This window comes from Podarcis erhardii (genome assembly GCF_964252035.2).
Source record: "Podarcis erhardii genome assembly, chromosome: 8".
Classification (NCBI taxonomy): domain Eukaryota; kingdom Metazoa; phylum Chordata; class Lepidosauria; order Squamata; family Lacertidae; genus Podarcis; species Podarcis erhardii.
In genome coordinates, this window is record NC_138499.1 from 81892139 (window position 1) to 81904674 (window position 12536).

Here is a 12536-nt window from a genome sequence, read left to right on the forward strand (position 1 = left end):
AACACCACAGGTATTGCAAATTTGTGTTGGGTCAAAACGTAGCATTGGTATATCATGATAGAAATTAGAACCTTTGGATCTCCAGATGTTGTTGAACTACAACTCCCATCATCCCTGGCCACTGGCCATACTTACTAGGGCTGATGGGAGTTATAGTCCAGCAACATCTGATATAAATTCTCAGCCTTAAGTATTTCTGGGTGGCACTAATTGTCTAGTCTGTGGCAGGTGCAAAACTTGAAAAGACAGGGCAAATCGGATTGGTGAATTTGTTAAGTGTGTGTAATTAAATATGATACAATAAACAGGACGGGAGCAAATCTTTTCTTACAAGATGATGTAAGACCTCAGGCCTGGCAGAAGTGGGCAGAGGATGAGGAAAGAAACACCAGCTGCAGCTCACTGCCTGACTTTCAACCCAGAAATCACTATTTAAAGAGCACTGCTGCTGCAGCCCTTTTGCTCGAAGATGCTCACTGGTGTTTTTCCTCAGTCAGTCAGGAGCAAAGAAATGAGTGAGCCCAGCAAATCCTCCTCCGTAATCCTCCCTAGTAGCCCTATCAGCCTTAAAGCCTTTGTTTGGACAAGGGGGCAAGCCAGACTCCAGCTTGTTTTGCCTGTAGTGTGGCAGAAGCAGAGGAGGAGCTCTGCAGAAACTTTTTAAGCAGCATGTGCGGCTCGTTTATGTCAAGCCATAATTTATTTTAAACTATGGTTTAATTGGCATGTGAACCAGGCCCCTGAGTTAAACAGAGCTGTGGCATTAAGGCCGAGTACTAGGCATGTATCATGCCTAAATAACCACAGTTTCTTCTCTGCTAGGGTAGTGTATTTCTGAGTTTCCTTGTTAAGCACAAAATGTGCCACTGACTGCAAAATTCAGCTTCCTCGGGATCTCTGGTATCATTTTAGTAAACATATGTTTGCAGGCCTTAATTTAGCAAATATAAGCATTTAAGTGTATACTGTAGACAATGGATGACAAAACCTAAGAATTCAGAGAGATAACTAAATACGATTTTCAGTGGGATGGGCTTCCAGAATTGATATACCTTCCAGTCTTCCAAAAGACAGAATGCACGGAAAATGTAACATAATACAAGCACATTTGTTCAATTATGCATAATGTAAACAGGGCACAGAATTCTGTTTTGTTTACAGTGCAATCCAAAGCAAGTTTCCTTGGAAGCAAGTCCCACTGTCCTCAGTGGCACTTACTGCTTAGGAAGTGCATATAGTATTGAAGTCTTAGTATAGATTTCTCCCCTTTACACCAAGTACTACACAACACGTACAATGGCAGATCCTTGAACAGATCTCTTTTGCTTTCACTGTGATGAAATTTTGAATCCAGATTACTAGCAATGAATTTGTTGCAGTATAGAATTGCTTAGTACAATACTTAGAGTGGAAAGAATGGAAAGATTCAGAAGCTGTTCTAGTTTTTATTTTTTAAGGGGGGAAATCATGCTTACAATTGTTTTATTCTCACATATCACAATTGCTCTACATACCTTCTCATTTTGTGTTTCCCAAAGAATAAGTAGTTTGTCAGACCCTCCAGAAATTAATTCTGTTTCGTAAGCTGTGAAGGGGGAGGGAGAGAAAGGTTGAACAATGGAAAAGTTGAATAATTCTGATTCAAGATGACTTTTGGTTTGTTTCAGTGGCAATTCTTCCTAAAGGTCAAAATGTGCAAATAGATTACTTTTTTAAAAAGCACACATACATACACACACACACTGAAGTCTGTACCAATAGTTTCAATTTCTTCCTAGGTCCCATCTTTCCAACAGAGGAGAAAGTAGAGACACTTGCAACTCCACAAACAGACTCTCCTTTACTTTACTAGGAATTCACCTGAATTTGTGGTTATCCTCAAGCACCAGTCTCATGTAATTGCAAATTCTCAATTCCCTACATTTACATTATACATAACTTTTCATTTTCACAGTGATCCTCACGTTTTTAAGACTATAATCTTTAAAGAACCTCTTTCATTTCAGGAGTGTTTAGCTCTATTTAGCACTCTTTTAAGCTGCATTTTGTTTTGCAAATGGCAATATGCACAACGGAACTGTAAAATGTAAAAGAGGCCTCACTTTAGGTACCATTATACATTATACTTTATGCCTTTCCTTGAAAACTGGGTGCACAGGTTAAGCTGATGTTTTAACTTGAAATACAGAATTGTGTCCTGAACATGTTTCAAATTCTCTTGGGATATCTCTATGCTCAAGAGACAATCTCCCCGCCCCCCCAAACTAAAGAACTCACTTTGTTTGGTCACCTAGGACTACATGGTCTTAAGATATTAAAAAGAACATAGCATAACATAAAACACCACTGGCCATGCTTGCAGACAGCTGGACTCCTTGCCCTGTACTGTATACTGTATCTTGAAAAAGTACAGGGCGGAATAAATTTCAAATGTAGAACATGCCCACCAGAGGGCACTGCCACAGCAACAGTCATAACCCAGGTAATTCTTCTGGCTACCTAGCAGTGCAGAAAATGCAGATCTATGGCCTGGATTCAAAGAAATATGTAACTATTTCTTTGTTTCTAATAAAGTATTGGACTTGCACTTCTCACACATCCTCCATGACATAAAACAAGTCACATTTGAAATGGAGTTTCAAAAACTATGGTTCATAAGGCACAGGAGTCCACTGTTCAAAGGAGGAGCAGGAAGAGTCAAATATCCCACCCGGTGGGTCCAAGCCTGGTGGGCCAAGCATGCTGATGCTCTTTGCACCCTGACTTGTGTAACCAAGGGCACAACAGCTTTTCCTTTTATCCCCTTCATGCTTCCCATTGCCATGTATTATTGCACAAATAAATTAACTGCATCCCCAAACATATTAATTACAACAATAATATAAAACATTTGATAGCCAAGTTAAAGTTGTGTGTGTATATGTGTGTGTGTGTGTGTGTGTGTATAAATACACACATACACATATATACACACACCGTATTTTTTGCTCTATAAGACTCACTTTTCCCTCCTAAAAAATAAGGGGAAATGTGTGTGCGTCTTATGGAGCAAATGCAGGCTGTGCAGCTATCCCAGAAGCCAGAACAGCAAGAGGGATTGTTGCTTTCACTGCGCAGCGATCCCTCTTGCTGTTCTGGCTTCTGAGATTCAGAATATATTTTTTCTTGTTTTCCTCCTCCAAAAACCAGGTGCGTCTTGTGGTCTGGTGCGTCTTATAGAGCAAAAAATACGGTGTATATAGTGTGTGTGTGGAAAAGAGAGGCAATTGCTGGCCCAGAAGTCCCAGGGGACTTCCCATGTAGCCTGACCATAGCCCCTGACCACTATTAAATGGACATCCTCTCCCTTTTATTATGCACCTCAGCAACTTTCTAACAACCAACTCTTCTGTGTCTTGGAAAGTACAGGTGAGCTGAACAAAGTCTCTGTTGCTGCTCACACCGGGCTGGTTCGGAAGCAATGCCAAACTATGGTTTGGTGCTATGTGAAGAAAGACCCTTGAGCTTCCATGCTCCCCATTTATCTCTCTAGCACACAGCAATTCTCTGCCTTCCTTCTTAAGCCCAAACCTGCCAACTATGGTTTTAACCACTGTGGTTTCTGAACATGGTTTTCATGGAAAGCACAAACCATAGTTTGTCACTTCAGACAAAATGACCCAACTACTGGTTGCCTCAGATTGGAAAGGGAGTAAGAGAACTGTGGCATGCAAGGGCAAGTAGAAATACACAAATCCAAAGGTCTCTAAAGACTGATTTACACAGCATTAAGCCTCAGTATGTCATTGTGAGGTCTCTCAGTTTAAGTGCAATACTGTCCACTCCAGAATTATAGTATCTACTGATTGCATTTCAAACCTGTTTCCAACTCGAACAACCCTATCCTATACATCTAAAATGGATTGTAAGTTTTGAGGTAAAAATATATTATCAGTACTCTGCACCGATCCAGGTGCATTATCAATGGCCCTTTAAAAAAAAAAAAAACACTCAGTAGAAATAGGCCTCTTAATACAATTATACTTACATCCATCTTTTCTGCGAATCCACTGAACACAATTAACTCTTCCAGTGTGTCCATTCAGTGTGCCAACTACTTTTCTTCTCTGGGGAAAAAAAAAGCTTGTGGTGGAGTTGAGCAGAATTCTGATAAGGAAAAGTTATTTATCCAGAGATGCTCTCAAAGAGACTATTGCAACATTCTTTCAGTAACAGCATTAAAAGGGAAAAATATTTCAGAAGTATGTTATGGTTAAAAAATTAACCATTCACTAACTGTAGTCAGAATACTCCCCAACTGGCTGACACTAGGAAAGCATAGAAACCACAGGCAATATTCACCAGTGGAAACCCATTATTTGTTAAATAGTTACACCTTTCTATTACAGGGCGGGGTTGATGACTCACACCTGAATCTGAATCCAGGTGAGGCGAGTTATTTTGGGAATATGGAGCCCTCAGGGAGGAAAAATTTGGAGTCCCCACATCTTAAATAGTTCTTGTTTTCAGAATAATTCATTTTGGTACAGTTGCTTTTTATGGAACTTCTCGGCAGGTTGAATAAATATAGATTTACCATCACCATCATCATCATTATTTAGCACCCGTTTTCGGCTCAGCGCCCTGAGCGAGGGCAAAATTTGCCCCCCGCCCCACCCTCAATATTTATTTCCACAACAATTCGGTTTGGCACAGCTACTTCTTATGGATTTTCTCAGTAGCTCTATTAAATAGGCTTTATTTGTATTTATTTTTTTGAGCCTCCAGGGTTTCAAACTTGGGCTGCCTCAGCGGCTGTCGGACTACAACTCCCGCTATCCCTGACCGCCGGCCCTAAAAGCTAAGCATGATGGGAGTTGTAGTCCAACGGCAGCCGGGCCTCCCGCGTTCGAGAAGCACCACCCTAGCCGAGCAAGAGCGAGGGGAAAGCCCGCCGCCTCACCTGTGGGTCGTAGAGGACGACCGAGCGGCACGAGCCAAAAGCCACCAGGCCGCCTCTCCCCCAGGAAACCACTCCGGGACCGGCTCGGTTGGCGCAGCAGGCGACATGGCACACTTCGAAGGGCGCCGCCATCTTGTCGCAACCCCTCGCCTTCGCTACGGTAGGTTTTTTGCCTCAAAGCGGCCGCCGTAGAAAAAAAAGGAAGGCGGGGGAGGCAGCTGGGAGTTGCAGAATTAGTACCAGCTGATGTAGCTGGTTTTAAAAAAATGTGCATATATTAGATTAGAATAATAAAACATAACAAAACAAAAAGCTGCGTAGGGTCCCTAGAAGCTTCCTTTCCTTGCAGAGTTTCTTCCTTGAACAAGTGTGCATGCACACGAAAGCTCATACCTAGAACTAACTTAGTTGGTCTTTAAGGCACTACTGGAAGGAATTTTTTTATAGAGTTTTAAATGTTTGGGATGAGTGTCTGGGAAACTGCAAAAGAAACCAGCTTAAATATCTCTTTACTTTTTGTTTTTTTGCTTTTTTTGTTTGTGTTGGTCTGGCAGAGTTGGAGTGATTTAGGGGAGGGACAGCAAGGGTGTGCAAACTAATACGAGCTGATGTTGCTGGTTTTAAAAAATACACATATATTAAGATAATAATATGAAATAAAGCAGGGTAGGGTCAATAGAGGCTTCCTTGCCTTGCAGGGTTTTAAATGTTTGAGATGAGTATCCCAAAAACAGCAAAAGAAATATTTAAAGTTTAAATATCTCATTTCTTTTTTGCTTTTTGTGTTTTTGGTCTGGCAGAGTTGGAATGATGGGGGGCAGTTCGCTTGCATTTTTAAACCTCTCGTGAGAGGCAAAAAACCCACACAGAGATGATGATGTGATGAAAAATGCCGCACCGGTTGAATACCTGTCTTTTTTTGTTACACAGTTTTCTGGAAGGTGCAACGGATTTTAATCCCCCGCTCAGAAGTAGGATGGCTAAGTTGTAAAGAAGGCTGGGCTCCTCTCTACACCTTTAATAATTGACACCTGAAATTCCCTTTTCCTGCACAACTTTTAAGGGTGCAGAAGCCTCACTTGGAGGTGCTCCGGTAGGAAAGTAATGGGGGGTGGGATGCTTTGTTTGTGAGAAGACAGTCTTGCAGACCTTTAAAGACTAAAAAAATATGTTACGGCATAAACTGTTGTGGTTATATTACAGATTTGAAAATAAGCTTTGTATGTTGCTCTGCTTTTCTGTTTTTTTAATGTTGCACTGTTTTCTATGTACACAATATTTGCCTCGCATATTGAGGATCGCAATCGGAGCTGGTGCTGGACAGCAACTGAAACCCAGTTTGGTCTTTCCATTCCTTTTTCAGGTACAGGCACCAATTTGTGGGAGAGGTTAACTAAGGGTTAGGGCCTCTGCCTTATTGTCACACTTTCCCCAGTTTCCTGTGCCTCCAGGCCCTCCCTCGTTGTGAATCCATAACTTCTGTGTGTGTGTGTGTGCAGGGAGCTAAGCAACAGGCATTGCTTGGCAACACCTTCTATTTGTGCTGAAAGAGTTTGTTGGCTTGACAAGGAGGTGTACAAAGAAGTAACGTGCTTCCGAGTAAACGAAAAGCTCCCCATTTTAAAAGGACTTCCAATCCCATTAGAAAGTATTGTGCCCATTATTTGTATCTGTTATCTGCCCAAATCAGATACCTTTCTAGAGGACGCTGTGCAAACAGAATCGCTGCTCTTTTCAACTGGCTGTTCTACTATGGCGTAGCCAGACACAGGATTTTCGTAGGTGAGCTTTTTCCTACCTTCTATGCGTTGCTTGCTAATTTTAGTCAGGCTTTTGTTGCAGGAACAGAACCAGGGCTAATAAAACTGAAGTCAGAAGCCGTAAACCAGTGGAAGGCAATAGAGAATACAGTGGTACCTCAGGTTGCATACGCTTCAGGTTACAGACTCCGCTAACCCAGAAATAGTACCTTGGGTTAAGAACTTTGCTTCAGGATGAGAACAGAAATCGTGCTCCGGCAGCGCAGCAGCAGCAGGAGGCCCCATTAGCTAAAGTGGTGCTTCAGGTTAAGAACAGTTTCAGGTTAAGAACAGTCCTCCAGAACGAATTAAGTACTTAACCTGAGGTACCACTGTAGACTGATGTTAAGAACACTGTACCCATGATGCCACATGTGTGATTTCTCTCTCCTCTACTTCCCCCCATGTTGATAAAAACATCTTGCATAGTTTGTTCCCAGATGTATACGTTGATAACATAGGCTAAAAAGTGGAAGATACTTAAAGTGCTTTGTTATGTGTGATTACATGCAACATTTCTCCTCTTGTGTTTTAAGGAAAAGTTATATACCGTTTTTTGTTTGACAGGCTTACATTTTGTCCTCTTTAGGGTATCACAGAACAGGAGTGCAACTTTTTTCTGGCATATCAACACTTTAACCTAGTTTCCTAAAGCCAGTGTGGTGTAGTGGTTAAGAGCGGTAGATTCGTAATCTGGTGAACTGGGTTCGCGTCTCCACTCCTCCATATGCATCTGCTGGGTGACCTTGGGCTAGTCACACTTCTTTGAAGTCGCTCAGCCCCATTCATTTCACAGAGTGTTTGTTGTGGGGGAGGAAGGGAAAAGGAGATTGTTAGCTGCTTTGAGACTCCTTAGGGTAGTGATAAAGCAGGATATCAAATCCAAACTCCTCCTCCTCTTCTTCTTCCTGTAAAAAGAAAAAAAAAAATCCAGGGATTTATTTGAGGGCCAGGTAAAGTACTCAAACTTTCTCACAAATAAAAATGCAGCCCCAATTTTAAAAGTCCTATGACTTCTAAGAGATTCTTGGACTGTATCTGGCATGTGTGGAAGGGAGGAAAGTGATGCCAATAATCTCCACAAATGCCTGTCAAAATAATAGATGGTCCTGTATACCTGAAGGAGCGTCTCCACCCCCATCGTTCAGCCCAGACACTGAGATCCAGCACCGAGGGCCTTCTGGCGATTCCCTCATTGCGAGAAGTGAGGTTACAGGGAACCAGACAGAGGGCCTTCTTGGTAGTGGCGCCTGCCCTGTGGAACACCCTCCCTTCAGATGTGAAGGAAATAAGCAGCTATCTCCTCTTTAAAAGACATCTGAAGGCAGCCCTGTTTAGGGAAGTTTTTAATATTTAATGCTGTATTGTTTTTAACACTTGATTGGAAGCCGCCCAGAGTGGGTGGGGAAACTCAGCCAGATGGGCGGGGTATAAATAATAAATTATTATTATTATGGTCATCTCTAGGATTTGCAAAAAGAAATTGTATGATGATGATGTCACTGCCATTTCACTCTGGCACATGGGAAGAGTAGAGCCTGCCTTGCTAGAGTTCCTCTCCCCCGTACAGACAGGTGAAGGGAACATCAAGGGATCAGCTCGGTGATATGTGTCCTGTACAGACACACCCTTTGGCTTCCTACAGCCAAGTAAGTATCATCAGTGAAAATAATACAGAACTAATGACAAGCATCTGCTAATTATGGCTGCCTGTAGTACATTAAAACATGTTCTCAAAATCTCATGCTGGCAGGGCACAGATTACCCTCCTGAAATAGAACATGTCAGCTCAGTCAGTAAGTTTAGTTTATTGTTAGCTGCATCTGTAACCAAACACTTCTTTCTAAACAATTTCTTGTGTTGGCACTGTGATTTGAAGGATGTCTGCTGCTATTAATTGCAGGGCATTGCAAATCAAGCTTCGGATGCTGAATTTTTTGGCCCTGGTTGTGTCATTAGCCTTGTAACAGGCCAAACCTTGAGAAAGAAGTTATTGCTTGAGTTAGATGATAGCCCTCATATACACTGGATGAAATAAAGAGTTTTATGATGGCACAAATAATTTATAACAAGGAACGTCTTGTTCCCGAATGCCACAAATGCTTTATCTCCTGGGGTTTGTGTATCCCAGGCATCTTACTTTGTAATGCAAAGCAATCAATCAGATTACCAGTTCAAATGTGGTCATCTCAAACTGCTTGCTTCTCCCATATAAAGCTATAAGACAACATCATAATAAAAAATCTAAGAGTTGTCATTAGCACACCAATAAAATCTAATGTAAGAGATCAGGCCATGGTTGTAAAATAGGAAATAAAGCAACTTATTTGGAAGTTATTTTTGGTCATCTTTTTCTCTTCCCCCACCCCATAGACTAAAATTTAGGTAACCAGTTAATCAGGACAGAAAACTCCCTATTTTGTGCTTATTTTTCTGATATTGCAGTGTTGTTGTTCTGCATGTTACAGTTTCTGATTCTTTATTGTATCCACTGAATATGTGAACACTTGTGCATAAAAATAACTTATGACAGCAGAAGGATGTTTAGTCTCTGTTTCCCTGACATGGTTAAAATCTTGCAGTTATTTTTATTGCATGCATTCAACTTTGCAAAGTATTTTACCCAAGTTTTGCAGATGCTCTGTGACAAAACATCAGCAGTGTAGATGAGCTCAGAAGTAGTCATATGTTCACAATACAGTGCTCTCAGATACCTGATACAATGCTGTATCTGTTCAGGGTTATTTACAAACTATTTAGGGCACAATCTAGCAAAGCTCAGTAGTTATGACTACACCTCAATTTTCAGTGGCAGAATGGGAAATCATTGTGATTAATTAATCACTCATTGATTCATTAATTTTAATGGAAGTTTTGTTGTGGCTCACTTTTGCTAGTTTGTGAATGTAGTGATTTGTTTGGAATCTTACGGAGGCTGATGAAATTATACCACTGTATAAGGCCAGTAAATTATAATGACTACTGCTACAACAATTGCATTTATATCGCACGTTTGAGCCTCAGCCCTTGTAGCCCAGTGACAGATTGACCAATGATTTGACTTGGTATAAGGCAACTTTCTGTGGTCCTTTCCTCCAAGAAACTCATATTGCAACGTCACACTAGCCTCTTACCTTGCCGTTTGCTTGAATTCTGTTTCAGTATGTCATATTTCCAGTAAGTGAAAAGAGACATCCCCCCACCCCATTTCCCCTTCTATTTATGTAACACATTCCAAGCTAAAAAGCTGACCATTTTAAAGGGCTCTATTTAGCCCCCAGAAGGGCATTTATATTTGGCAGAAACTTTCAAGGGGCAGGCTGAAATGTGACCTTTCCTTTACAGCTTGTTTTTCCTTCTCCAAAATGACAGCCATGTTTATTATTGATTTATTTAGTTTTATAGCCCAACTTTCCTGAATGCTCGAGGTGCAATTTCCAAATTAGGAACGTACTAAGTGTCGTAACTCAAGCTTAGGGAAGCAAAGTTCTTTAAACACAGGACATGTGAACCTATCTTTTTACCATTAAACCATTTTTAAATTGTGCGACTTCAAAATGTTCATAATAATCATTTTCAAATTATACACTTGTCAGCAAACAACAATAAAAAATAAGAACCTGAATTCCTCTTAAAACCAAGAGGGTTTCCCAAAGAGTACTGCTTATAGCCATATATTTTTAAAATCTTGTTGAATGAAAGACACATTTGACCACCTCTCTTGCCAACTGCAACCTGTGAATATTAGTGCAAGACAGAAAGTGGTAAGGGGTGTTTTTAAATAAAGCATGCATACCAGTTAACAGGTTTAAGTATCAGGTGTGGAAATTGTTCAGAGCCATGGTTTTGGTTTCTGAACATCACCATTTAAAAAAAAAATACCTCAGAGTTTCTTCAGTTAGTGTTAGGTGAGAGAGATAATCAGTTTGGTTCATCTTCTTTCAGCTAGTACAGTGGTACCTCGGGTTACATACGCTTCAGGTTACAGACTCCGCTAACCCAGAAATAATACCTCAGGTTAAGAACTTTGCTTCAGGATGAGAACAGAAATCGTGTTCTGGCGGCGCAGCAGCAGTGGTAGGCCCCATTAGCTAAAGTGGTGCTTCAGGTTAAGAACAGTTTCAGGTTAAGAACGGACCTACGGAACGAATTAAGTACTTAACCCGAGGTACCACTGTACTAGGAGCAACTGCTAATAGAAGCAAGGAATGGAAAACTAATAATAAAATGCCAAAACCAATATAAAGACATTTTATGGGTGTGGGTTTTTTCCATAACAGCCTAACTATGAAGCTGTGCATCATTAAAATAATCATAGTGGATATATTCTTTTAGAACAACATAAGCCAGACAAATCCTGTTGCTCTGCAACCTAGAGACGCCTGCTATCATTCATAATCATATGAATTATATTCATAATCATATTTTCTCAGCATAATGGCAATTCATGTTTCCACTGTGAATGGAAAGGTAAGGGCCCATTAATGTGCAGGCAGCTTGCCACTTTCTTATTCTGGTTTTAGACTGCACTTCTGGCAATCCATTTGTGTAATGCAGTCATGCTTCAGGCAAACCAGTCATTAGAAACAGGAAAAATATAACACTTTTTAAAATGCTCCAGTGCTTTTAGATTGAAAATACTCAGCACCTGACCGGAAGATCATAGATACTGTGGATTCCTGCACTGTATGGGGTTGGAGTAGAAGACTCTCAGGGTCCCTTGCAAATCTACAGGGCTTTGATTCAATGTGGACATAACCGCAAACATAGGAAACTGCCTTGCAATGAGTCAAACCATTGGTCTACCTAGCTTCTCATTCTCAACACTGACTGGCAGATCTCTCCCAGTGGCAGAGCCAGTGTGGTGTAGTGGTTAAGAGCGGTAGTCTCGTAATCTGGGGAACCGGGTTCGCGTCTCCGCTCCTCCACATGCAGCTGCTGGGTGACCTTGGGCCAGTCACACTTCTTTGAAGTCTCTCAGCCCCACTCACCTCACAGAGTGTTTGTTGTGGGGGAGGAAGGGAAAGGAGAATGTTAGCTGCTTTGAGACTCCTTAAAGGGAGTGAAAGGCGGGATATCAAATCCAAACTCTTCCTCCTCCTCCTCTTCTTCTTCTTCTTCTTCTTCCCCCCAGCCAGGAGTCTCTACCATATTACCTAGACACACAACCCACGACCCTGTGCATGCAAAACACATGTTCTGCATATATTATTGTGGCCAGTTTGAATAACACGCAACCTCCATTCTGTAGCGCAGGGCAGTTTTGAATTTATTTATTTTTTAAATCCTACCTGAAAACATGAACACAGGCAAGCATCAGTAGCCCTTTTAAAGCTGTAGAAAAAATTGCTTAGACCAGAAGTAGTTAGTGGCCCAAGCGATGTTTTGGCACTTAGAAGGGCAGGAAAGAAAATTTTATATGAATACAAATCAATAAAGATTTAGTCTGCTAGATTTTGCCACTCAGTTCATTTGCGAAAGATTTATACGCTCTGAAGAGAAACCAGAGTATTTCATTTGCAGGGGGCTATGGGAGCAGCCGGGATTGAGAATTTGGATGAAACAGGCCATTTGCATCACACTGTGATCCTATTCCTTTCCTTTTCTATGAAGTTTGTACACATGTTAAGATAATGCAAGAGACTAAAGTAACGTTTTGCTTCAGGAGAAACATAATTCATGTACAGTAGGAGCCTCCAGTGCAAGGATAACTTTGCTTCTTTATTCTGGCACTGAAAAGTCACTCCCAACCCTGAATAACTGTTTTTTTTGTTCAAGCAACATCTTAAAAACTG

The 12536-nt window shown here is 41.1% G+C and overlaps 2 protein-coding genes across 3 annotated transcripts in view; one reads left to right on the forward strand and one right to left on the reverse strand.

Annotated features, from left to right (window-relative positions):
- Positions 1-5107, reverse strand: part of ELP2 (elongator acetyltransferase complex subunit 2) — a 49508-nt gene extending 44401 nt beyond the window's left edge. Inside the window, 3 exon segments of the mRNA XM_081872672.1 lie at positions 1515-1585; positions 4028-4106; positions 4943-5107. Coding sequence (XP_081728798.1) covers positions 1515-1585; positions 4028-4106; positions 4943-5074 — 282 coding nt within the window. The 5' untranslated portion in view covers positions 5075-5107.
- A 1400-nt stretch (positions 5108-6507) lies between these two features.
- CTNNAL1 (catenin alpha like 1) overlaps positions 6508-12536 on the forward strand; it is a 79099-nt gene continuing 73070 nt past the window's right edge. For both annotated transcript variants that reach the window (XM_081872685.1, XM_081872686.1), the window contains exon 1: positions 6508-6724. The gene's annotated coding sequence lies outside the window, so the exon portion shown is untranslated. The remainder of the gene's footprint in view (positions 6725-12536) is intronic.